The sequence below is a fragment of the Rhipicephalus microplus genome, chromosome 2 (assembly GCF_043290135.1).
Source record: "Rhipicephalus microplus isolate Deutch F79 chromosome 2, USDA_Rmic, whole genome shotgun sequence".
NCBI lineage: Eukaryota > Metazoa > Arthropoda > Arachnida > Ixodida > Ixodidae > Rhipicephalus > Rhipicephalus microplus.
In genome coordinates this window covers 298,319,262-298,346,697 of record NC_134701.1, presented here as the reverse complement: position 1 = coordinate 298,346,697, position 27,436 = coordinate 298,319,262, and the positions used below count along the sequence as shown (strand labels likewise).

Sequence of the window (27,436 nt, the reverse complement as noted above, 5' to 3'; positions counted from 1 at the left end):
TGCCAGAAGACTGAGCTGGAAGAACAAGCATCAGAGTTCGTCGACATCAATATCCCCGTGGGGCTTGTTTCAATACATGAGAGTGCCATTCCAGGTTGCTTGTAGCCCGGCAATAATTTCACAAGAAATGAAAAACTTCTTGGGAGGTGGGAGTCTTGATTGTGTCGCCGTTTACTACAATAAAATTTTGGTAACAGGCGCTAATGACGACAAACACTGAGAAAAGTTGTGGGGGTCTCAGAAAGAGAGCCACCCTAATGGAACAAATGGACATAGTACAAGCCATTGTGCAATAACCAGACGTGGCTACATTTATTGACCGCTTTTACATGATGGCAAGCTCCCCAGTCAGATCTAATAAATAACCAGTAACATTAAAAATAATCCAATATAATGACAACAAAACACACAAACAAGATACAGTGAAACCTCGTTAAACCGTACTCGCATAAACAGTAGTTTCGTTTTAAAAGTAGTGAAGTCAAATCCCCGACTCGGCAGCCATTGAACATAATGCATTTTGTATCCGCACAAGCCGTACCAGCTTATCGCGTATGTATCGGTTAATAAGTAGTTTTTCCAATTTTCGTTGCGCACTCGTCGTGGCATGTCATCCCCCACTGGGCGTCCCGACAGAACAGCAAGCCCCAGAGATCGAAACGCGCCTTGCTTGTTTGTGTTGATGATGATGGCGGCTGTGTTGGTGAGCGCCATCTCTTGGATTTTTCTGTAACAAGAAGCACTCGGCCGGCTAGGCTTCTGGTGTTGTGCACGCGATGGCGCTTTGCACAAATACGCAAACACGGAGTGCGCTTGCTTTGCTTTCTTTGTTCCTTTGGCGCCGTGCATAGGTGTTCTCTAATTGATCTGTGCTGTACAGCTCTCGCGTCGTTTTTCACGTGTTGCGTATGTGTGCTTGTGCTGCTTCGTACTTGCGTCATGCCGAAGCTGGCATAAAAGCATCGAGTGCTGAAAATAGAGGAGAAATCAGACATAATTCGTGCTATTGAAAGTGGCACGAAAAAATCGGCGCTGGCACGTGAAAAGGACCTGCCGTTAACCACGGTGAGTGGAATTTAAAATTCAACAAAAAATTTGCTCGGCAGTGCTGCTGCAACCATTGAATGTGCCAAATTATTCTCCATCAACCTGATTGGCGCGACTCACCTGCTCGAATACTCGTGGCGGCAGGTTGAAGCAACGACAGTTCAAAATTGCTTCAAGCGTGCTGGCTTCAGTGTGTGTGCGGGCGACGCAGATGACGCCAGTGACACCATCGACCAGACTTCGGGCATCGTAGACAAGGCTTGCAAAGCTCTGCTAGCTGAAGTGCTGGAGCGGAAGGCATTTCCTTCCCCGACTTCAGAGACGCTGACAACGATGTGCAGACATCTCCAGACATGCCCGACGAAGCTATTGTTGCCTCGGTTGTCGAAGTGTCGCCAAATGATAGTGATGAGGACGACATGGAAAGCGACAACACGGGCGATCCAGTTCCGACAGTGGCCGAAGCTGCGCACTGCGTCAGCGTCATGCGGGTATTTGCCGAGAAGAGGGGGCTGGCGGAAAAGCTGGCTCACAGCATAAGTGAGTTTGAGGCCGCTGTCGTTGCTGCTAGGCCGCCGCGTCGTCAAATGATGATTACAGACTTTGTCACGCGAAGTTAATAAATTACTGCACGTTTTTAGATGCGGAAGTATCTTATACTCGCGCCTTGTAGTGCGCCGTCCGCGCCGTCCGCACCGCTTCTCAAACATTCGACAGCCGACGCGCGCGCATGTCGCGCCGTCGCCCACCATCTGTGCCGCGCGCGCTTCTCCTTCGAGAACATTCGACAGCTGACAGCGCATGCGCCGTCGCGCCGTCGCCATCTGTGCCGCGCGCGCGCTTCTCCTTCGAGAACATTCGACAGCTGACAGCGCATGCGCCGTCGCGCTGTATATATACTCAAGGTCGGCGCTCGCTCGCTCAGTTGCCGCTCGTCGGTTGGTTTGTACGGCGCGTCGACGTCCACGGTGAAATGAATTCCAACGAATCCACAAACACAATGATCGACGTCCCTTCGACCAGCGCCGCCCTTTCGCATACGTGTGTACGTGTTCACTCATTTAACACCTCCTCCTACAACCACGTTAACCAATTTAGCCATCGACCCAAGTAAGTCGCAATTTAACACCCCATTTCACAACCACGTTAACCAATGTAGCCATCGACCCAAGTAAGTCGCACTTTAACACCCCGTTAACCAATTATATGCTCCGCATCCTCCTCAGTGTTCCCCCGAGGAAAGCTGCGGGCAATTTTTGTTCTTTATTGCACTCCCTGAAGGTTTCTTTTTTTGACAGGTAAGTGAGCGACCTGATGCTATATCGGTTAAGCAGTACTACCGTTTAGTACGTACTTTTTCCGAGATCCGGCCAACTACGGTTTAACTGAAATGTGAAGTAATATATTTCACTGTACTGTCACGTGGTCGTGACAGTGATGAAGGCAACAGTCGGCATGTCAAAGAAGAAGCTTTTTATTTGGCCAAAGTTGTGGACAGGAACCTGACTACAGCAGTACACACAAGTGGCAAACAAAGCGTCGATTGTGAAAAATCTGATTCACAGCCTGTGGGGTTGCTGACACCCCCCTCCCCTGTAAAGTTGTCTGCGCCGCGTGGCGCACGTGTCTCGCTCCAAGGCTTTATTTCGGTGGTGACCACCGCCGGGCGATAGATGGCGTTGTGTTCGCTTTGAGTACCACTGTTGGTAGAGTGGTAGCGCCGGCGGTGGCCCCTGGCAGAAGGCGGGCCTTGGCGGTGGGCGAGCGTTGAGCGGGCCTCTCTTCTGCGCGTGGCGGCTGCCGCGAACGGTTGTCTGTTGCGTGGGCCCCCGGTGCTCGGCACCGCGGGCTTCGCGCCGGGGTCCCACGTGGAAAGTCAGGCGTTGGCGACGCCGCCTTGGGTATGTGCTAGTGTGTTGGGAATGTGTTAGTGTGTGCTTATCATGTTATTGTGTGTTTAGTGTGTCATTGCGTTATGTTGTTTGTATGGTAGCGTATTAGTTGAAACTGGTGTATCATTCGGCGGACAATATCGTCGTCTAAATTAGCTAATAAATGTATGTATGTTGTGTGCGTTGTACCGACCGCGTCTACTGTGTCCGTTCACTTCAAGAGCGTGGCGTGGCGAGGCGCTCGTTCGCCTCACCGAGACCCCACAAGCCAGACGCGTGAAGATTTACACATAGGACGTCAAATCACTGGTCGCCTCATTTGTTCTAGAATCAACTAAGCTGTTCATTTTTGCACACTCAAGCCTAACAAATGATGCCAAGATAATCTGGAATGCTCTCAGACATTCTGAAGCTATTTGTGCAAGCAGTAATGCTACCGAGGTTTTCTGAATTGGAGCAATTTTTGGAGCAGCAAAATTTTCCCACTTTAGAGCACTTTGAAGCAGGTGATTTTGTATCTGGGAGCACTCTGGTGCAGCTAAATTCACACCCTGGAGGAGAAGCAAGTTGCATTTACATTCAAGAACACGAATAATTATTTTGGGTCTCTTGTGAAGAGCTAGAAATATTTAGATTCTTTGCAAACTTCGTGGAGCCATCACCTTAGGACATGATGATGCAGGAATAGTGGCGTCATGAGCAATTATTCTTGTAGCAAATAAACAGAATACTGGTTCAATAAAATTGTACTTTATGAAATAATTACACCAAGCTGGTTATAGTAGACAAACGGTGCTACATCCTGCAATGCCTCAATGCTAAAGACTTGCACCATCTCAAGTGTATTCTGCAAGGGTGACTCCAAGGAGAAAAAGAGGTTATTTTTTTTCCCAATCGATTTTATTGCTAGCCACAAAAAAATGCCACTTAACTAGCCTCTTAAAGCCAACGTTCTCAGACACTCCCTTCCACCTCTCTCTGTGCTGATACAACATGATTAAACAAACTTCGTTTTCCTTTTATATGTTTATATATATGTTTATATATCTGTTTATATACATGTTGATATATTTATATATTTTTAATGTTTTTATATGTTTTATAAGTTTTAAATGGCTAGGGCATTCTGTCTGTACATCAAAAACCCTCTAGTGTCCTCTAAAAACAAGTGCACTAAGGAAAAAAAAACGGCACAGGGTGCGTTATCCATAGGCCTAACAGGACTCAATGTCAAAAGCCATTTTGTTTTTACTGCAATAGCAATTATGTAGACATTATCCACTGGTTTTTGTCATCATTGTCATGTTTTGCGTGATGTCCAAAGCAATAACACAATGCCCCCATGCACATATGTTTTGTATGTGGGTAAAAGCATGCGAGCCGGGACAACAAACGCGGCTGAAGCAGAGATAAAAAGAGTCGACCCATCTCCATTGCACAGAGGGCACATGCAAATCCATCACCCCGCGTGCCAGGCCTGCCATCGATTGCTACTCAATCAAAGCGGAATGCACCACCCATCTTAAGGAGGATGAAGAGGGGCATTGTAGCTCAGAGCAGCAACTATGATAAGTGTGAACTTTGACTTCAATAACATGGTCTCAATCACTGGCGCACACGCTATTTCAACAGGTTCAACAGACGGCTAATATACTGTTCTACCTATAGTGGAGCATTGATTATACGTCCCGCAGTTTCGCGATGACCCACATTTCACGATGAATCGGTTTGACCACGGCAAAATGCCCATAGAAGTAATATATTGAAGACCTCAGTTATACGACGCAGTTTTCCACCGATCTGGCATCTTACGACGATTTTCAGATTCTGTCTTAAAAACACCTTCACCCCAACCAAACGTCGAACAAATACTAACGAGTGCAAAATATGAACTTGCGTTCCCCCAGGTTAACGATTAGAAAAGTAGAAAGAAGGATATTCTTCTTAGAATAAAAAATTTATTCTGAAAGTTCATGCGCTTCGCCTCGATCGCATGCACACATATACGGGGACGTTACCAAGTCAAGGTTGATCCACGCAGAGTAGCTTCAGTCGGCCAAAAAGTTAATATTGGCACGTGTTCGGCCCATGGACAATTTTCCTGGTCAACATACAGCTGATCTCTTACCTTTGTCGCGCTGGCAGTCCCAGGCTTGCGCATGCATAAGGGCAAGATGCAGCTGTTTTCACCGTGCAAAACTACTTTCACTTTACATCAGCATTCATAATAATAGCGGGACTTCACTAGTTGCACTTCACACGCCAACAAATTACAAGGCACACAGCTCCGTCACATACGACGGCATTTTAATGATTATACGAAGAAACGCACTAACTCATGGTCTGCCATTATTATGAGACAGCCATAATACTGCGCCTGACTCTTCTGACGGGAAGCTGCTGGCAATGCGGTTTCGGTTTTGTCTTCATGTCCGGGAAATTTTTGTTCTCTGTTTATCGGAAGAAAGATTTGAGTAGGAATTCATTTTTTTTCTCAATTTAGAATGAAAATTACCTCACACCTCCTTCAACTAAGCAATGCTGCTATTAGCTGCCACTGGCAAGAGCAATTTGATCTCCCTTCCTTGCAAAGGCACTAAGTGATGTCGTGGGCTTATTCAGGCATCTGTACCTGTTTTTGGGCAAGGCTGAGTGCCACTGCTTATAATCTTAGTTTTTCAATTATGCGACGCCCGGATTGTACGACAGTTTTGCGTGGTCCCCTAAATGTCGTATAATTGGGGTTCTACTTTATTGCATTCTCAACATGAACAGACTGCGCTAAAATTGCTTCGCTTCCTATGCACTGAGCCTTGATTGCGAAGTGGCCACATCCATCGTAGCACCATTTTGGAGGTCCATTCGTACGTTCCATTTGTGCTGTTTGTGTATCGTCATGCAAGAGATGTTCAGGCAGTCTCAAGTCATCCAAGTCACTGTACAGATCTCGAACACAGCGTGTGCAGCAAGTTTCTTGCGCATGCGTGGATCTTGCAGCTGACATCATAGTATCGAATTCATTGCTAAGAGCTCAAGTGAAACTAACAAATTGTGCGTAACTAAACAAAAGACTGGTTAAAGGGACTATGAATATTCAAAGTGCCGAAGAAGTTTTCATGCTGTCAGTTCTCTGAATGCAAAGCACACACTAATAGCACAGTAAGTGTGACGATGATATGTGGCGCTTAATGGTACAAGGGCGATTAGATGGCCAAAGAGCACCAGGATATGATATGAAATGTGAACTATGATAGTGTCAAGTGGCTGTATAGGGGCCTGAAGCTCCTCACGAGGGTGAAACATGCAAGAATTGAAATCATGCGATTGGCGTGACCTATCGATGACTGGTTGTGATAATGAAACTGGAAAAGCTGCAAGAGCACGAATGCCTCGTAAACAGCTTATCTGTCCAAGGGCTGCGAGACAAGTGCTATTCTTAATGTAGTGACCCAGCAGCGGCCTCTATTCAGAGGTCGTGCAATGGAATACTTTAAAATATGACGTGAAAACTACTGACCTTTAAAAATGCAAATAATGATTAGTATTTAAAAAGTGGTTCCCTTCTTATGAACATCATTGGATGCGATGGTATTTGATGTCGGTAAGTTAACCGAAAGTGGTTTTCTTCTAATGGCATCCGATTCACAACATTCTATTAAAATATGAAGCACACCGAGTGGTGTAAGGGGGGAGGTTACCCCTGAAACCGAACTTTCTTATTTTTTAAGATATCTTAATAAGACTTTCATGGTATGTTCACTAAATTAAAATTAGAAAAACTGCAACGATTCCCGATTATGTGTTCAGCAGTTCTAGAGTTACTGAGGTCTAACTGAGTGGTTCTCAGGTGTGTCTGAGGAAGAGCCGAAAGAAATCCCAGAACATACCAGAAGGCTGATATTATTTGTGGTCAACCCTAGATAGATATCCTAGGGCACTAAATGGCCTTTTTTTTTTTCAATTTCACCTACAAAAATTTTTATGCAACTTTGAATTCAATGTAGCCAGTAATGATAACATTTATAAAAATTAACTGTTTATTAATAATTAATGGTGCCAATTTTTTTAAAAAGAAACTTGTTAGACCCTGGCAAAATCATCTAGGAACAGAATAAAAAAACGGCACACAAATCTAATAAGCAGTTCTTGAGAAATCACTTTCCTCAGCTCGACAAGTAGCTAAAAAATCCATATTGAGAAACAGGCTTCAAAAGTTCAGCACATGTGTTTTCCTCAAAAAGCTCCAGCAGAGCTTAAAGTGTCCTTGTGCACTCTTTTCCTCTTTTGTCTGCCCTCCAACTTCTCTAAGTGCGGTTTGGGATTATTTTCAGATGTAGGGCATCTTTTTGAAGAGCCGGCTGCATCAGTTCAAATTTTTTTGTTGCGGCGCTAGCGTAGATTCGAGATCAGCGCGAATGGTGTCTCGATGTTGCGCATTCACATCAATTTTTTCCTTAGTTCGAAAATTCATCCGCAGATGGAGGGTTGACAGCTAACGCATGCTTCATGGCCCTGATGCATGCGAAGTGCTGGGTTTGGCGATCTCGGAAACACTTGGTGTCACGTTCTATGACACCAATTCAGAACACATTCTGGATACGGCGATCTCGGACACGCTCTATGCATTCGGGACTCCAGGTACACATGGTGCGTCATATTCTGGACTAGCCGACAGCAGAGTTTCACCACTGCAAGCATTTATGCACTAGGCACTTGCAGCAGAAAAGCGTAATTTCGATTATCGTAGAAGCCACATAACACTTTCCCGCCGTTCAAACTAGCGCACCATCTTCGGTTTCCTTGCCACCATCATGCATAGCAACAAAGATGAAGGGCACAGAACTTGAGTGAAAAGAAAAAAAGAAGAGAAACTGATCTTAAACACAGCACAAGGCAAGAAGCGGCTCATAAGCAGACGTCTGTAGAGGCGGATGGAGCAGAGAGCAACAGCGAGAGCGAGACCCATTGCCGGGAGGGACCGCCCCCGCTCTAGCGCAGCAGGCAATAGCGCATGCTTTCGCCCGTGAGATATGAACGAGCTGCTCTAGCCAATCAGCACTCCGCACTGCATCACAAAAAAATGCCGATAGCATCTCAACTGCGCTGTTAGCACCGTTTTGAAAGGCGGCAAACGATTCCGAAAAATTTACGATCAAAACAAGACTAAGATGGCGCGGGATGGCCGAAATGGCCTCAGAATGGCGTGCGCGCGAAGTTTGGTTTAATTTTGGCTTTTGCACTTGTTTTGAGAGCAGAGGCGGCTTCAAATATAGCATTTTGTTTTTGCACTTTGTGGTCAAATTAGGCACTGATACAGTCAAACCTCGTTATAACTAAGTTGAATGAGGAGTCGTAATTACTTCATTATCACTATTAGTTCGTTATAGCCAATATCCATTGCTATTGACAATTAGCCAGCAAGAGAGAATGTACTCGCCAACGAATATCCCAGCTGCCCTCCGCGCAGATTAAAACGGCTGTCGGAAGGCAAGCAACTAGCAAAATAATAAACGACAATGCACTTTATGTCCGCTAAATTCAGCACACCAGCTGACAGATCACTCCGAAGAAAAATAGTGCTCCATACACATTTGCCGACTCTTCCTCACTTGGGTGACCGCTTTTTTCAGCTGCAGCAGCTATTTCGAGTCCATCCTCGCTGTCATCGTAAGCACCAAAGAAGCAGCACAGCAGGTCTTCACATCCAGCGCTTGCGCGGGCCTTTGTATGTCGGGTTCGCCAACATTAGGCTCCGGGGTGTCGACACATTCGTCACTGTTGCATTGCACGCTTATCACCACGAGCCCAATTTCCACATCTGACAGCTCTTCAATTGTCACCACGTTTCATCACCAAAACGACCCTGCCACCTCCCCCCTTAATAGAGACTGCAATATTTCCAGGGTTGTCAAAATTGAGGTCCTTGTAGGGGCACTTTACCACTGTGGCACACTTCATATGTTCGGCACAAGTTCTCGTTGCTGCTGGCTGAAGCTTCATTTTCAAGTACTCTTGGTACGTTTTCATGTGAAGGCCCCGATGTGAAACACCGATAGCGGCAAAGATATGATTCAGAGCTGCCTGACCATTTCCAGTGCTCTGAACCGCACGCGCCGTGCAAATGTTGATTTCGAACGGGTTGCAGTTACTGCTGCCACCAACCCGCCGCGAGCTCCATTTCGAACCAACTTCTCCGCAGTTACTTCAGTGAAGCTTCAGTTTAACGGCTACGCCGTACTAACGCGCGTCGCATTCGATGGTCAATTAACCACGGCAAACTCGGCAAGCAGAATGTTCGTTTAGTGAACTGTTCACCATGTCGAGGTCAACCATGGTATACGTCGGGGCCGACCAACTTTCGGTGCCGCGCTGACTCGCGAGAACACTCATTTCGCGATCGGTTGCCGAGACTGAGGAAAGTTCCGCTGCTTTTTTGCTGGGCCCGATGCTCAATGAGTTCTCGGTCAGCCGATGTCAAAAATATCGCGTCTATCCGTCTTGCCGAATTTGTGAACTGCGCAGAGCTTTCGAGCACGGTTCGGCATCTCGATTTCGATCGCAAAACTATAAAACTTCCAAAACGTCGGTGACAACGCACGTGTTTGCGGACGCGCGCGCATCATCAGTGTTGTTAGTCCCCGCGCTCCAATCACAGTCCGCTGTTCCCTCACGTGACTGCTATGTACCAATGATACCACATGGTTTTGTTGCTTGTTTTTGCCTAATAGTGCAGACTGGGTGCAGCATTGAAGGTTTGTCCTTGGCGAGAAAGTGAGCTCAACAGAAGCTCTTTCAAGCGAGACTAAGATGGCCGCAATCAAATGATTGGTTAGCGCGATCCGAGCAATGCAAAAGGGGGCTGTTTTCTGCGATTTCGTAAGTGAAACCAAGTGCTGGGATGAATAAACAGGACATTTTTCGGCTCAAAGATGCATCATTACGAGTTCATTTTTTGCTGGCAGGTGCGGGATGATATGAAGATAACGAAAATCACCAAAGTTAAAAAACGATTTTTTTGGCTTTTTTTTCGTCACCAAGACCCGTGTCGCCCCTTAAAAGAAGCACCTTACCGTTTTCGATCGAATGGCTCAACAAATCGATACAGGTCGGTTGATCGGTGAAGAGCTCATCATATTGGCGTAACAGTGCTGACAGACGAGCGTTTCATGTATCATCCAATTGAGTCACACAGGCGATCAAACGATGTGGAGCCACGGGTCAAGCCACTCAATCCGGATGGGGATTGTGAGCCTACAAACACATAGTGCAGGGGTCAGCTTTGCTTGCAAAATGGTTCCAACGCTTTTACTGCCCAGGCAACAGAAAACACCGGAAAACTGATGAGTGGCCTCCATTTGCAATGTTCACTATAATGTCGGTTTTTAAGAGAAAGCCCCAACCCAGAATCACAGAAAGAAATCACAGCATATCCACGGAGTGAATGATGATGAGTGGGGCGAAGCGTCCGTCCGTCCATGCAAGCCTCCAATCGCGTTCAAGAATGCAGACTGCACGCGAGTAACACCGATGAGACTCGAGTCAAAAAAGCTGAGTGCAAACGTCTTCAACGTGCCCATCACTCTGCTCCGTCCATGTTCCACCAACGATCCCTTACGTACGGCGACTATCCAGGATACTGAGAAAGGCACTCGTTGGCAAAGCACGCGCAGCAGCCAATCAGAGGGTAGCGGCACCTCAGAGAGCAGCGGCAAAGTAACGCCATCTGGGAAATGAGACGAGATATGGTCATCCTTTTTTTTCCTTTTCTTACTTCTCTTTTCTTCTCTCAGTATCGCGGGACTAGTCACAAGGTTAGACTATAAGGAGCTTTGCCCTTAAAGTTGATTTTAGAAAATGAATGAAAGACATGTGTCTCATTCAACTTCCCCTTTTGACAGTCAACCTCATGGCACCCATCGACTGGGCCACGACTTTCTCAAAGTGAACGACATTCAGCTGTACCGTAAGCACACCAAGTGCTTTTTCAAGTAGTACAACACCTGTTCGCCAAACAACAAAGCGTTCATGCCCTTGTCCAGCAACGCTGACAATTTGTGGCCGACAATGGTGACCAAAATAAATTGCACCTGCGCACTAGCAAGACTGCCTGCCCGGTACGAAGAGGGAAGAAGCAAGGATTCGGCCGCTTGTGCTTTCACGAACGACCCACGCTCCCATTTTCTTGCCTCAAAAGAGGCCTGCCTAAACACCGTGCACTTCCTCGCCATGAGCCCTCGTTTACAGCAACGGAAGCAGTGCACTCCATTGCGGTCCCCTTTTTTCTGAGACAGAGCAGCTTCGTGCTGCAGGGGTCGGTGTGATCAAAGGACCTTCTCTGACAAATCTCGCAATTCATGATGCGCAAACACCAACAAATACTATGGAGACGTCTTCAGACTCGCACTCCTTCTTCCCCTCAGCTGCTGTCCCACTTCTGTGGCACTTCCCCAGAATGTTCCCTCTGCGGCGAACCTCATGCCACCCTTTCCCATATCCTATTCGGCTGCCCTGCTGATCCTTCCCCACAGGGACAGCCTGCCATCTCAAGCTGGGAGGATTGGGACGTCCTGCTCTTGTCTAGGGACTCAACGACGCAGCTTGCTGCAGTAACTAGGGCAGCCGATGTCTTCGCGGCCAGAAGCATGACCGTGTAGGCGTGGCGCGAGACCATACGGTGGTCCAGGGATCCCAGGGGGTCCAAACACACTTGCTCTAATAAACTTTTTCTGTCTGCCTGTCAGATGTGTCCCCGCTCGCACGTGTCGAGTTGCAATGCAGCAAAGGCTGCGCGCCTCCAGTAGAGATTTGAAACTTGATCGCTTAACTTCCATGTGGGACCCGCCTGTAGTAGCAAATGCACCTATGGTGGGCTTTCGCTGTTGGAGAAGGGCCACGGCCCCTCTCCACAGATAAGGTTTAAGGGGAGACGCAGCCCTTGAAAACCGAAAAATCGCGAAAAAGTCTGTTTTTGAAAAACCATATATTTTGGTTGTATGTCACATAAACTACCTATTCCGTGAATATCAGCGACTAATTTAACCCCTAAGTGCAAAAAAGATGCTATTTTCGTGGCCGCCGCGGTGCCCAAAACATGCGCAAAAGCCAAAATCAAACCGAACTTCGTGCACGTGCCATTGCGAGACCATGCGGTCTTCCCGCGCCATTCTAGTTTTGTTTTGACCGTGAATTCTTTCTCTCTCGTTTGCCGCCTTTTCAAAATGGCATCAACGGCGCAGTTGAGATGCCATGCGATGTGGAGCGCTGATTGGCCAGAGCAGCTCGTTCATATCTCGCGGGCGAAAGCGCCCCTGCCATTGGCTGCTGCGCTGAAAGCGAGAGGGCGGTCCCTCCTGGCGATGGCTTGTCCGGCGCGCTCGTCTCGCTGTTGCTCTATGCTCCGTCCGCTTCGATGAGACATTTGCTTACAAGCCTTAGCTTTAAGTTTTGCACTGTATTTTCAATCAGTTCCTTTTCTTTTTTTCTTTTCACACAAGCGCTGTTGCCTTTATTTTTGTTGCTGTGCATGATGCCGGCAATGAAGCTGAAGACGGTGCGCTAGTTCGGACGGGGGAAACGCGTTACGCGAATTCTACGAGAATCAAAATTCCGCTTTTCTACTGCTAAGGCCCAGTGCGTAGATGCTTGCACCGACGAAACTGTGCTGTCGGCTGCCACCAGTCCAGAATCCGACAAACCATGTGTACCTGGAGCCGCGAATGCATTGAGCGTGTCCGAGATCACCGGATCCAGCACATGCTCTGAATGGGTACCGTCCAGCGTGACACGGAGTGTTGCCAAGGTCCCCAGACCCAGCACTTCGCCTGCATTGGGGCCAATAGCGTGCATGCGCCGTCAACCCTTCATCTGAGGACGCATTTCCTAACTAAGAAATAAATCAATGCGAACGCGAGACACCGTTCGCGCTGAGCTCGAAACTACACCAATGTTGCGAAAAAATTTGAACTGATGCAGCCGGCTCTTGAAAAAGATGCCCTACGTCTGAAAAAAAATTCTGAATGGCACTTAGAGAAGATGGAGGGAAGACAAAAAAAGGAAAAAAGTGCACAAGGACACTTCAAGCTACTCAGCTGGAGTTTTTTGAGGAAAACACATGTGCTGAACTTTCAAAGCCTGTTTTCTCAAAATGAACTCTTTAACTAGTTGTGGTGTTGAAGAAAACGATTTCTCAAGAACTGCTTATCAGATTTGTGTGCCGTTTATTTTATTCTGCTCCTGGATGATTTTGCCAGGGTGTAACAAGCTTTATTTTTTGGAAAATTGGTGCCATTAATTATCATTAAACAAATATTTTTTAATAGATATCATACCTACTGGCTACATCAAATTCAAAGTTGCATAAAATTTTTCTGGGGGGCAAACTTAAAAAAAAAACGGCTTTTTAGTGCACTAGGATACCTATCCAGGGATGACCACAAAAAATTCAGCCTTCCGATATGTCCAGAGATTTCTTCCGGCTCTTCTTCAGGCACACAAGTGAACCACCCAGTTAGACCTCAGTAACTCCTAAAACCACTGAACACAATTTCATGCAACTTTGCATTTTTTTTAGTTTTTATGTAATGAACATACCTTGAAAGTTTCATGAAGATATTTTAAAAAATAAAAAAGTTCTGTTTCCGGTGTAGCCTCCTCCTTAAGTGCTTCACTGGCTGGCGGCGGTGCGCACTAAGCGTGCGGCGTAAATGTCGCCTTGAATGCACTTTACATCAGAAGCTGACTCCTCCAAACCTCTGAACCGACTGCCAAACAGGTACGCCAAAATAGTCGGATGTGCGTACCTGATCATCTGTTTGACACGCTCCTTGTTCAAGGCTCTGGGCTCGGCCATAGAAAAAAGAGAAAAGGCAATAGAGAAAATAGAGGCTCGTCAATAGAGAAATAGAGGTTTGGCAATAGAGAAAACGTCTTCCATCGTGCGTACGTATTCCTATCAGGAGCTTATGGGCAGAGCTCAAGGTTACACCGCATCCAACTATCATAGTCAGCAGGTAAGAATTCGCAAAGGAAGGCCACAAGAAACTCGTCGAGGGTTGCTGCTCGGTGGCCGGAAAGCCAATACACCACCTAGCAGCCGTGTCAGTCAGTGCAGCTGGGACAACGCGTCTGAGCACTTCCTGATCGTCTAGACCCGTCACTTTCCGGTAACGTGAAAGGGAGTCCACATAATCTCTTTCACTGCCCCCATGAAAGCCTGAACCATGTGGGCAGCATATTGCAGCAGCTTCTGTGCACTTCATTCAAAGAAAGCTGTCAGTGCATTAGCAGCGCGAGCGAGCAAGAGATGGGGAACTGTCTCCTAGTTCGATAAGCGGCGCAGTTTCAAAAGGGATATTGGCCATCGCGCCATTGTCAAGGAACGCTTGTTGTCGTCTAAGGTGCAGCTCGTGGCAGCTTCATGGGAAATTGCTAAGCCACTTGTGGATAGCGGTACAGGCGCATGCTCGAAGTGAGCTTGGCTGCTAGGTTGCATCGCAGCCAGCAGGCAAAAGTCGGCAACAGCTGAGGTCTTGTTTCCAATCTGTGCCCCATAATCTCTGCTGAGAGCTGATTGGGAGCGCTATGACATGGAACTGCAATGCCTTCGAAAGGGAACACTAGCAGTCGAATTTGCCCGTGGCACTGTTTCGGTTGGGCTATGGCCCCATACCCAAAGAATGCTACATCTCCACTGAGTACAGGTACATAGAGCCTCACATCATCTCAAACGGGGGTGGTGCCAGGCTCGAAGGGGGCACAAACAGACTTACAAGGGTACACACTACACCATCAATCATCATAATGTTTTTGTGGTAGCGAGGCATATACTACGCCCATCTTCATCTTTTTTTCAGAGCAGCATGGATTGATATGTGGGGTTTAACGTCCCAAAACCACCATATGATTATGAGAGACGCCGTAGTGGAGGGCTCCGGAAATTTCGACCACCTGGGGTTCTTAACGTGCACCCAAATCTGAGCACACGGGCCTACAACATTTCCGCCTCCATAGGAAATGCAGCCGCCGCAGCCGGGATTCGAACCCGCGACCTGCGGGTCAGTGGCCGAGTACCTTAGCCACTAGACCACTGCGGCGGGGCGTGAGCAGAGCAGCATGGTACCCACTACACACATGTAAAAAATTATGCGCATTTTGTTGATGCTGTGGCTAACAACAAAACATGCTTGAGGGCCGTTTCATGCGCTTCCCGCATAGCCGCAACGTACGTGCTGGGACCCCTACCGCACACAAGCGGGGCACAAATAAGCCAATTGGCGACGCTGTGGAGGGTGAAAAAGCGTGGCCAATTGGCTTATTTGTCCCCCGCGTGCGTGCGGTAGGGGTCCCGGCACGTGTGTTGCGGCTGTGCAGGAAGGGCGTGGAACGGCCCTGAGGCTTTAATAATGGGTTGGAGCGTTCATTGACCAACTTGTTATGAATGAGCATCGTGTGATACGTGCTGGTTTATGTGCTGTTCTAAAACGCTTTATTACACATGTTAACCCGACTCCTTAACCAATATGAAGCCTGCCTAGGGTCAGTTTGCAATAGTGTTTCAAGCACCAGCATAGCTCAGTGGTAGAATACTGGGCTGCCATGCAGGAAGCTCGGGTTTGAGTTCCATTATATCCTCGGTATTTTTATTTATGCAGTTGTTCTGGTTTCCTAATTTCTCGCAATAGTGGTTACGAACACCAGAGGTGGCTGCGGACACCAAGAACGACCCTTGTTGTTAACAGCTTTAGCTATAAAACACACAGCAGGCACCAAGGAGCGTACGTACGTCATCACCCTGTAGGCGGCCCACATGAGGGGAGTCATGCCATTGCTGTCGGCTTGGTTCACCGGCTGCCCTTTGGCCACTAGGTATGCCACAATGGCCGTGTGGCCCGACTGGGCAGCCAGGTGGATACAGCTGCACCCTTCACCATCCGCCAATGACGCATCGGCACCATGTCGCATGAGCAGCACCACCATGCCCAGGTGACCCTGCCTGCATCAGCAACAGCCCAGTCAGTGTCTTCTCAGAGGCATTGCACGCTGCCCCTAACAACACGTACCGTGTGGCCCAATGCAATGGTGTGGAGCGCAGTTCCCCACCTATGGCATCAACTACGGCTCCCTTGGAAATGTAGAAGCTGACTATCTCACGGCGATTGTTGATGGCTGCCCAGTGAAGCAAGGTCACATCCTCTGCATCAGGCTGGTTCACGTTGTAGCCTTCGACCTCAACGAGGTGGCGGCACCTATCCAAGATTCCATATCTGTCACAAGGCAAGCAACAATTAGCCTCAGGCATACTTTTCACTTGTACCAGCAAAGCTCCACAATGACACACATCCTCCAGGTTTATACCACATACGCTTGCCCACAAATTTAACGAGCGTACAACACAAAAAACCAAAACTCATATCTACATACACCATAATTTAGCTAATACTAATTTCTTGCCTCGACGCCATACAGCAAGCATGCTACAATTTTTATAACATCCGTTTTGGCACAATAGTTACAGTGCTTGGATTCTGCTTGAGAAACGCGCTTTTGATCCCAGTTGACAGCCACATTTCAATTACTGACATTCCCATGAATTGGTTCAGATTGGTCCAGCTGTGTTATTCTTAGGATTCTTCGACGCCGTTGGACAAGTGTAACAAGTTTTTAGCACAAGAATGTATTACATGTTCCTGAAACTCTGAGAGCAAACAACCATCATCAGAGTAATTATGCAGATGCGGAGGTTGATCATTTATGCTGTTCTTTGTCCTTCACTCAGAAAATGGAAACATGAAAAGATATCCCATCACCATAGGCGGAGAACTACAGGAGGGCTAGGGAGCTCGGGCTGTCTCCGGAAGGCTTCATTGGAAGCAGAGGCCATAGACTTTTCCCACATTAACCCCTGGAGACTCTAGCACTGCGATCGTTCAGCCACTGTGGGAATGATGGGTAGGACACAAGTTTGCCTAGTCTTCATGCTTGCTGCTTCAAATGCACCAGATATCTATCTAATGTGGCGTTGCTATGGCTACTAACTTGGTCGCCGTCAATGCCGCCATTCGCAGCACGTTGAGTTTGCTCGCACACTGTAACAGCGGCATTCGCTTCCAGCTCTAGTTCCTAATAGACCATAGCCGGTTTTTCCGACTAGGAAACTCATATTTCCCGTGGCGTGTTGCTGCCTACGGCAACGCGTTTTTGTCATAAAGTTGCATTGTCCCACCAATCAATATCCACTGCAGTCAGCAGACTGATGGGTGCGCGGCATTGTTACTTTATTTGATCAATTGTGTTTCACGAGGGTCCTGGCCTAATGAGTATATATCTTACACCGTGGTTTAAGGCTAGGGTGTGGTTTGAAACTAGATTGATTGATGACGCAAACTACAGGTGGCCAACGTGCTGTCCGCTTGTCATTGAAATTAGAGCAACTGAGAAAATTTTGAGGCTGGTTGAGCATTTAGCCGCAGCACACGCAATTCCGGCAAATTTCATAGTTTTGACGCAGCTTGGTGCGAAGATTGGGGATTGTATCAAATTGGCACAATTGGTGCAGCTGTTGTACCCCAAGGCATTATGATATTGTACTTAACTAATACATGAAAAATTGTTTTGCCCTTTAGTGTCCTTTTAAGTTTCGTATCTGCTATATTGACATATTCCTTGTGGCTGCACAAGTGGTAGCCACTGTGTCTGCTTATTACTATCGTGAACCACTACGACAGAAGCGATATCACTAGGACAAATCCTACAGCCATTACCGAGTAGCCTTTTAAGCAGCAGCAGCAGCACACTTGGCTGCTAATGCTGCCATCGTTGGTACACAGAAGCTTTTGGAGCACGGGAATCACAACCTCCCACTAGACATGCCACAAGATGTTTTTTTTTTATTTTACAGACACCTGCAGCAAGAGGAAAAAATAGTAATACTTAACAGATAGAAAGCTGTGCAAGTGGGCATTTTGCTAATAATGTTATACAGCGTTCCAACTAAAATTGCTTTTCCATTTTTATTGCTTCTAAAGTTAGTCTTGACTCATTAAGCAAAAACAAAAAAACTGTTCAACTTCAGACAATAGTGAGCAACATGCACTTGGTAACAGACTTTATAGATGCATCAGCGTACAAACTTGGGTAAGTCACATTATCCTTGATGCCAAAAACTTTTCTTTAACACACAACAATGCTTTAGCATCAATTCGTAGAAAAAGTACATCAAACAAACATTTTCAGGATAATTGATTTATCGCACATCGGACAGTGCAAGACACCCTAAGGAACTTAGCTTTTTTCCGTGGAGGGGAACTGCATTTGGAAGTAGTGTAATCCTCACACAGAGCGACCACTTCTTTCCATTACATTCTTTGCTAATGTGAAGAACCTGCTTTTTTCAGCATAATCATACCAATAGCACTCTTCTCTTTCAACGTTTTGCTTTGTAATTGCAATTTGATGCCTTATTTATGACAGTGTTGTTTCACATTGTTGTTTCACTTTGTTATGACTATGTTCTTTCAAACGATACAGCCTTTTATCCGCAACCATCTTTTTCGGTATATCGACTGTACTGTATTCTTTTGCTTGTTCTCCCCCCTACAATAATGCCCGTAAGGGCGATGTAGGTACATGTATAAATAAATAAATAAATAAATAAATCATAGCTGAATGCCTCATACAAGCAAGAAGCACATAAAACAACAAGGGCAACAGTGGAGGCCTCTAGCAGTGCTCAGAGCTGCTTATAAAGATGTTGAGGCACTTTTTTCACCAAGGCTGTATATCGTCACGTGTCGCCCACAGCTGCAAATGTTCTGCCCCTTGCCCTGATTGCGAGCTGCTGAATTTAAAGGCCATCCTACGCAATGTAGAAAGCCCAAATTTTTCGCACTATCATAAAGTAGTGCCGTTAAAAAGACACAAAGATTCGCTTAAATACACAGAATTTTCAACAATTTTATATCACATTATATGATATACTGGAACAGCTTTGATGCAAGTGGGTCTGACTGCATATTTAAACCCTGGCTAAAGACAGCGGAATTGTATGAAACACCTAGCAACAACAATCGCAAAAAAAAAAAAAAGATTTGGATACCGTGCAGGCTTTTAAAGGGCCAGTCAACATGCTCAGACTTTTTTTTTTTTTACACCACCCAAACGAGCTCGGTAATTCGCAGAGTAGACCGCACCGATCACGTTTCCTGAATATTACAGAGCTGCGCACCGCGCAGAACCTCCCTTTCGAAAAACAATTGCCGTGCTCCTTTCCTACGCCTGACCAGTGCTCCTTGCATGCGCAGTGACGACAACTCGGTGATCAGCGACGTGACGCAGAACGCAGCTCGTCAATTGGTCTAAACCAGGTCTTAACAAACAGTAGTGAAGTCAACCGCAGTTCTGTTCCCACCCACAGCTCCGTCAGCCCTATTCATTCATATAAGTTGCGAAACTCCCCATAGGCTCCATGCAATGAAATCGGGACACTTCACTGACACAGTTTTTGAGATTGAGCAGATTGCTGCACTTCCTGTAGATCAGCACACCCACTATTCAGCGCATTATTTACGTTTTGTGTTGCTGCTCCCAAAAGGGCGCGACAGTCTGCTCTCAAAAAATCAAACTGCAGAAAAATTGGGCCAACTTCATGTCTGGGTTTCAGAACGCAGTTTTGCTGCAAATTGTTGTTGGCTGCAAATCGAGCAACTGGGCTGCGGAAAAGCATCGAGACTGGGTAAACAGTACACAACTAGACATCGCAGCAGGCGGAAGTGCTTTGGGACTGATTGAGTTCGCCAAGGACGTCAATCACTGACATCTTGTCACATTGCCGAAGTCAGCGGAGTCACGACGACGGGCCACACCTTCCCCTCCCTCTGCAGGAGAAAGGTGACGAGGCCGCGCGAAAATTTGAAACCAGTTGGATCAGATGTTCTGTAACTTCTTTAATATAGCACGTATGCAGTAGCATGTTCTCGAAGTAAAATCGCACATATTTCTCTTTACAACAATTTTTGGACCTTGGGCATGTTTACTGGCCCTGTAAGGGTGTTTTTTGCGACAGAAGCTGAAGGGCTGTGCCTCAGATATTAAGCGAGATCGGTTTGTGAACTACACCATTCTAATGATTATTGAGACCTTTTATCGGAGAACCGCGCTTAATTTGAACGGCCTCGAGTTCTAAACTGATTGTTTTTATTTATGTTAAAAATGGCCATTTCAAAACACTTCAAGTATGTTGGGCAAGACAAGTGCATGTAATCACAATGTAATTGTAGAAATTACCCAAAATATGCCCACCACACGAAGAGCGATAAGTACCAATCCTGTGATACAAAATAAAAATCGCTTAAGGGCAATGCATCTGCACAATAAAGCTGTTCAACGAACTAGAATCTTTAAATTGTCATCACTAATAAGTGTATCAGGGCCAAGAAACCAAAAATTTTGTAGTTTAATATGGTTGCATTGCAGTCTAAACCTCATAACATCAAAAGTTGTTGGTGGATTTCAATTATCCTAGATCATTGCATAGAGAAATGACGTATAAAGAAGCATGTGCAGTTCTATTGAAAAATATTGGATCATTTATAAGATGAGTTTTCCCATAATAAAATGCATGTTCAAAAAAAAAGAAAGAACAAAGTTTTCTAAACGTGTTATATGCATCATCGGAAAGTTGTGGGATGCTAAAAACTACCGGGCTTATAGCTGAGGCCTTTATGTAGTTTAGCTGCTCCTAGTACTTCAAAGCTTGTTTTTTGCCAGCCAGTGAATGGTGTTCTTCAAGTATCGTGCCGAGACAAGCTACTGTGCTGCCGGTATCGATAGCAGCCTGCCTCAAGATATACATCATGCCACTGTTTCCATTGCTGAACTGACATACACAATCGCATAATGCAAACGAAAAATTTTCAGGCCTACATGAACATCCTTAGGGACACAGTGCCAAAGCATCTCAACGAACCAACCATTCGCGTTTGGAGCCACACTTTCCCCAACACAGAGCTCTGCATACACATGCTTCGCTTTGATCAGCATAAAAACCTCCCCCGTGCTTGTGCTTTCACTGGATTAGAGGCACACAAACTTTTCACACTTTGCCTTTCGGCCTCTGTTTCACTTGAAATCCCTTGACCATATGTTGTTATATTCTGCAAGACAACAAAATGGGACACTGAAAGAACGAAAAAATCGCTTTGTACAGCAGCAGTGAAAACACGCTGTCACTTCATGTGCCCCCCCACGACAATTAGCAACAGCCAAATGTCTGTGGACACTATTCTGTCAAGTGCCCGAGAGAAGACAACGCAACAGAAGGCGACGAAAGCACTGTTGAAATTCCTACGCGACACCGACTTGAACAAGCGACTGTAACAGCAATGTCACACACCGCGAAAGACAAGACTGGACTATGACTGAGTGTGCGCGCGTGTGCTGCCTAATGTGCCGTTTCTCTCTTCCCTCTCTGCTCTCTTTCATCTCCCCCATCTCTCTCCCATGCGCAGGGTAGCAAACCGGCTGTCTATAGGCTGGTTAACCTCTCTGGCTTTTTTTTCCTTCTATTTTCCTTCCTTCCTTGGAACGAAAATTGTCCATGATTGCCATGGCTCAATCTTATTAAGCATACTTCAGTATTAAATAACATAAATGTCACACGCAAACTTTAGTACGAACATGTTTGTTTTAATTATGAAAATGAAGGTTTTATTCCCACAAAATGTCAGTTTTGTTTTCAGGGAGGTCTACCGGTAGTTGTAAAAACCATCACAACTATTGAACAAAACCACATGGAGACATTGTTTTTCCTGCAGCCTGATTCTGAATGCCTATAGATTCTTCAAATATTAAAAAATGAAGTTGGCTTTTTTTTTTTTTGCAAGAACAAACATCATCTTCAAGTGTGGCAGCATACCTTAATGTTCTTTGACATTTCACGAACCTAGATCATTTTGCCTCCACCAAAATGAGGCCACTGTGGCCAGAATCAAAGCCGGGCTAAGTAGCTATGCACTGCAACCACTGAGTGGCACATATCTTAAGCTATTGACGTCAGACTCTGCCCAGTCAGCGCTGTGAAAAACACCGCCACCCGCACTCCCATCGACGCGCCAGCTATAAATGGGTAGTGCAAAGAGAGCCGTTTGCAAGTGAACGTGCATAGGCCCTCCTGCTTTGTCCATTTTGAAGCGCGGTTTCTTGAAAATCAAGGACCTAGCAAGCTTCTTTTGTCAATCCAAACTCACTTCAGAAAAGTAGGAAGCTCATCAAAGCAAACTGCGGGTACAGCATAAGAGATGTTTCAGTTATTTCGGTGTACTGCAATTTAAGTGCAAGCAAGCATAGCATGACGAGTTCGAGGCAAGCACTCCGACGTGCACTCTTTAATGCCTAAATGCATTAGACTTGAGCATACACATGATGCCAAAGCGATGAAGTACATACACGAGCAGTCTATCCAAAAATCAGTGGCACGAAGCTTGCTTTATACCAGCACAAATGGCGCTGCGGATTTCCATCTTTGCAGTTACATTCTCTATCAATCTCTCGCTTCCTGTGCGTTGAACTGTTGCTAGAATGTTAAGTTGAAGGTTGTCTTCCGTTTCTATATGCTGCAAGTAAGGAAACATGCGTGTCCACATTCTCTCTAAACAAAGAAAGGCAAAACCCAGGCCCCCGAGATAGCTCCAGCGATCACGGAGACCAACGGTAAGAAAAACCCGACTTCAGTCGCGGTCATTTTCCCCATTTACCTGTGTGATATACGTGTTCACATTTCCTAGTTAAGGCCGGAACTTATAGCCTTCAAAGCCCTACGTGCGTAATGCTGTGTGGTGGCGACCACTTCAGATTATCGGTGTTTGCGACGTGTGCGATGTTATTCGTACGCGTCGTTTGTCTACTGTTGCACGGCACGCACTACTGTCAGATGCTCTGAATTAAGCTTCATAATCAAAGTTACTATAGTTGTCCGTGGTAACGATCGGGTGCATTATCATATCATCTACATTATCACACTTTCTCATGCGACCATCTGTGGATAACGTGAGTAATTCGCTTACCCAACACATTCGCAACGACCCCTATCTAGCGTTCTCGCCGTTCTGCTCCACGAAAGCTGCGGAAATCAGCAAAACTAAAGTCCTTTGCATTCTTGCAATTCACAACACAACAGTAACATCAACTGGGCTCTTTTTTGTAGAGCCCGGAGCTGTTGCGTCTGTTCTTGTTTCCGCCGTCATTCTGGCGAGTGAACCAGCAAGCACTTGAGGGTAGTTCGATGACGCAGCCCTCTAGCGAAGAGAAATTCATAGCTGTAAGTGTTCAATGTGCAAACGCACCTAATATTTAGCTGTATTGTTGTTTTGTACTCACTAGTTGCACCTGGTTGCACAGCAAACTGTGCAAGAGTGTCGGGCTTTGCACTACTCAAAACTGCGTCAACAGGTGACGCTGCATGTCCGCAAGCTCCACAGTCTGACATCTATTCGCAACTTTTACGACCTATAGGTGCCGTGACTGTACATCTAACATGGCTGTTGTTGAGATGACTGCCCCGAAAGAGATGGTACCGGACAGTACACTTTTGGCGAAAACTGCAATTTTTCTCGCTTTGGAGGCCCTTTGATTTATGCTTTTGAGAAAGTAGGGGAGCATTAACATAATATATTAAGTAAATAAATGTTCGGTAGCACGTCGAGTAGATAATTATGCACGAAGTTGTAAATGAGGCACACACGTACGCTTTTCACGAGGCGTTGTGCGTAATCACGCGTAACGCTGGTGTCATGTTGGGAAAATATTATAATGCAGTCTCAGTACAAGTTTCTCAGTAATGTCAGAAACACTTTCGGAGATGCACGGAGGCACACACGTACGCTCTTCACCAGGCGTTGTGCGTAAGCATGCGGAACACCTGGTGTCATGTTGGAAAAGTATTATAATGCAGTCTCAGTAAAAGTTTCTCAGTAATGTCAGAAACATTTTCGGAGACCTCTTACAGTTTTCCTTGCATTGTATTCTGGGCAAAGCATGTTTAGCTCACATAAAGCACCAAGCATAGTAAGCCGACGAAAACAAGCTGTTTTTCAATGACGAAGCACAAGCACCAAGTCATATTACTGGTAGTATGATTTTAGGGTGCTTTCTTGACTGAAATAACTAAAACAAAATATCAAGAGAATGAGTTTGGCAAGCAGCACAAAGGAAACCAGTGGTAATATACAATTTTCACGTTTAAGAGGGGACGTTCCACTTACTATTCTATGTGTCGGTGTTTGAGAAGTACAAAAGATAACATGGTACGGGGCAGAAACAACAAAAAAAAAAGCGCCTTCAGCAGATGAGATTGAACACAAATTGCTGCACATCTGAGGGTCGTGGAGGCACTTCGCAGACGCCCCAGATGTGTAATTATGGGATGAACGTTTTAAAATTGGTGCTTTCATTCTATTTTAGAGGCGGAACGCATTCCTAAATTATTTCTGGTATTGTTTGCACGGAGACCGTGTCGAGCAGATGATCTAAGTGTGAAAACAGCAAACCTGGAAGCTGCAGTACTCATACACAAAATGAGTGCTGCATAATTTGCGGACTTTGGTTATTATGGTTATTACCCTGTTAATTTTAACCCTCTTAACCACTCATGGCTTTTTGGGGTGCTAATTTGAACGGAAGGCTGACTTTTTCCTCACGGTGTATATATAGGCTGTGGGCATTGAGGCTCGCAGTCAGTCGGCTTTTGTCGACGAAAATCAGTAGAATATTTTTTTCGTTCTACTTTCCCTTTACCTTCTGAAACTCAAGGAGTTCCGGTAATATCGAGGCTGTTCACAACACTGCAAAACGACCACAAATGCGGGTCAAAAACTTCGATCATCTCAACAGAGCTTCCAGCCGCCACTGCACAGCAGCGCCAAGGTACCTGAAAGTTGCGAATAGACGAACTGTTAGCTTGAGTATGCTGCCAGCAACTCACAATGACACTGAGGGGACTGAACGCACACGGCAGGATTAATTTTACCAAACTACATAGACAACGGAGGGCAAGCTTTTGTATTTGCGATATCGTTCTAAAATGCTAATACAACGGTATTTTGCAGTGACCACAGATGTTCAACATGAGCTACAATATTCTCTTTTGCTGTCAGATTGGAAATGCCCCTCTTGCTCGCTAAGTACTGTTGAAAGAAACATAGTCGTAATAATAAAACGTGTCGCACTGCGTAGCCTTGACAATGTCAAATGACGAGTAGTCTTCTTCGGGCACCCGAGGCGGCGACTGTCGGCAACCAGCGTCTCCTCCTCCGCCATCGGCGGCCGATGCTCCTCCTCCACCACATGGGCCCTACGCATAGAATGGTACAATTACGGCTCGGTGGGGGAGTAGCTTTGGATACACGTCCTGTCTTCAATTTCGTATTCATCACCGCGCTGCCGTACACACCAGTATGAACACACCGTCAGACCAATCCATGGCAGGCAAGTGATTTGGGGATACACTGTGGTACCGCCACCAATGTTTTCTTTCCCCGAGTATCGCCAACACCGACGTGCATGCGAACACACGACAACATGCTTCGCAGCGCTACGCCACTGTCATGGGTCGGTTTTGAAAATGCACAAGTACTACAGAGAAACACTTCAGCGCAACTCTTTAACAGCGCGTAGGCAACGGCTCAGGCGGGGGCATCGAAACAAATGAGGCACGAATCGGCTTAAATCTCGAAATGAATTAGAGGGAAGTACCTGGCTCGCAGTGTAATATACCGGGGCACACGACGGATCCACCTCTTTGTCCATGATGGCTTGTTGCCTAGCCCCACATGGCCTAGCGGCCAGATACGTCATACAAACAAAGTAGCATGGCTTTCAATTCATTAAAATGTCTACCCGCGTTCCTGGAGCCAATCATTAGACTAATCAATATTTGAGTAAACGCCAATCGACGACCAGTCGACTGCGACGTTGGTGTAAAGGTGCCGTTCATACAACAACTTGCTGGCGCTGCGATCGTCAAACGATTATCGGATTGGATTGCGTTAGCTAGCGAACAGTTTATTGGCATTTTTATGTGTTTGTTAGAGTAGAGAGCAACGCCTTTGTTGTGTTTGAAATGCGCGTGCCTTTTGTAGCTAGTGGGAAAGAGGACGACGACGTGACTAGTGCACTCTAACGTGACCACAGAACATCTACGTAAGTGACATGCTCGTGCAGTGTTTGGCCTGTGTGGTGCCACCAAATTTTTGGCATGCGTGTTCTTTGCTGTAAACGTTTTAGTCTGCTTCAAAAAGCATAAGAAAAACACTAAGAATTGTGTATTTTGCTAAATATTTTAATATTGCCCTACTTATCCAGTTCATTTTCGGTTTTGGTTTCACGGTGCCGAATTGCACAGTGACTTTGACGCATAGGTTGCTTGGTCACGTGCGCACACAAAGCTGTGATGCACATTGTGTTGAGTTTCGTCTGCTCTCATACACAGATGCCACACCATTGCCTCTACAGAACACCTACCACGCCTCCTTTATCATGGTACTGTGTACTAGAATATGGGGTAGTGTGTTCAGGCAAGAGCCATGGCTGCCGCAGTTGGTACTGACAGCCGCCAGATAGCGTCACCTTAGCGTGGTCCAACAAATATCTGGGCGTATGGATAAGCAATGGGAACGAGTACCCAAGGGAACACGAAATATACCTCACGACTAAAGGTAACAGGAATGCAGCAGTGATGAAAAATAGGGCACTGTGGAATTACAATAGCTATGATGTGAGAGGAATATGGAAAGGGGTCATGGTTCCTGGGCGCGACACACGGAGGAAGGAACCTTTCCTTCCTCCGGGGTAAAGTGAGCTAGAATCCGTGGCGCGACATTACATTCCAGATCTACCAGAACCCTTGCTGGATGGATGGATGAATGGATGGATGTGGCTGTACCCTTTAGATTGGGCGGCGGCTATCGCCACCTAGCCGTAATACTTAGTGAACTAACTACTAGAGTTATCTTTTTTTTTTTTCCTTTAAACTGTAAACTTAAATGAGTACTTTGCAGTGAAGGGTTTAATTTTCACTCGTGCCTTGACTTTAGCCACCACTCAGATAACCTCCTTCTAGTTAAGTCTACCCGCTTAATGTCTATTTTGCCCTCCCTGTCCCTAAACCCCAGTGCTTTGAAAAACTCTGCGCCATCATCCTGAGCTATAGGGTGAAGCCCTTTACAGAACATTATCAAGTGTTTGGCAGTTCCTCCTTCCTCTCCACACGCACTGCATACTGTGTCTACCCCTTCGTAGCCCCACCGCGGTGGTTTAGTGGCTAAGGTACTCGGCTGCTGACCCGCAGGTCGCGGGTTCGAATCCCGGCTGCGGCGGCTGCATTTCCGATGGAGGCGGAAATGGAGTAGGCCCGTGTGCTCAGATTTGGGTGCACGTTAAAGAACCCCAGGTCGTCGAAATTTCCGGAGCCCTCCACTACAGCATCTCTCATAATCATATGGTGGTTT

The 27,436-nt window shown here is 46.2% G+C and overlaps 1 protein-coding gene across 2 annotated transcripts in view; it reads right to left on the bottom strand.

Annotated features, from left to right (window-relative positions):
- Nucleotides 1-25,968, bottom strand: part of Hip14 (palmitoyltransferase Hip14) — a 297,274-nt gene extending 271,306 nt beyond the window's left edge. For both annotated transcript variants that reach the window (XM_037429914.2, XM_037429921.2), the window contains exons 1-4: nt 25,683-25,968; nt 25,157-25,281; nt 15,998-16,201; nt 15,721-15,930 (exon numbers count right to left, since the gene is read on the bottom strand). In XM_037429914.2, coding sequence (XP_037285811.2) covers nt 15,721-15,930; nt 15,998-16,201; nt 25,157-25,281; nt 25,683-25,784 — 641 coding nt within the window. In that variant the 5' untranslated portion in view covers nt 25,785-25,968. The remainder of the gene's footprint in view (nt 1-15,720; nt 15,931-15,997; nt 16,202-25,156; nt 25,282-25,682) is intronic.
- Between the last annotated feature and the right edge of the window lie 1,468 nt (nt 25,969-27,436).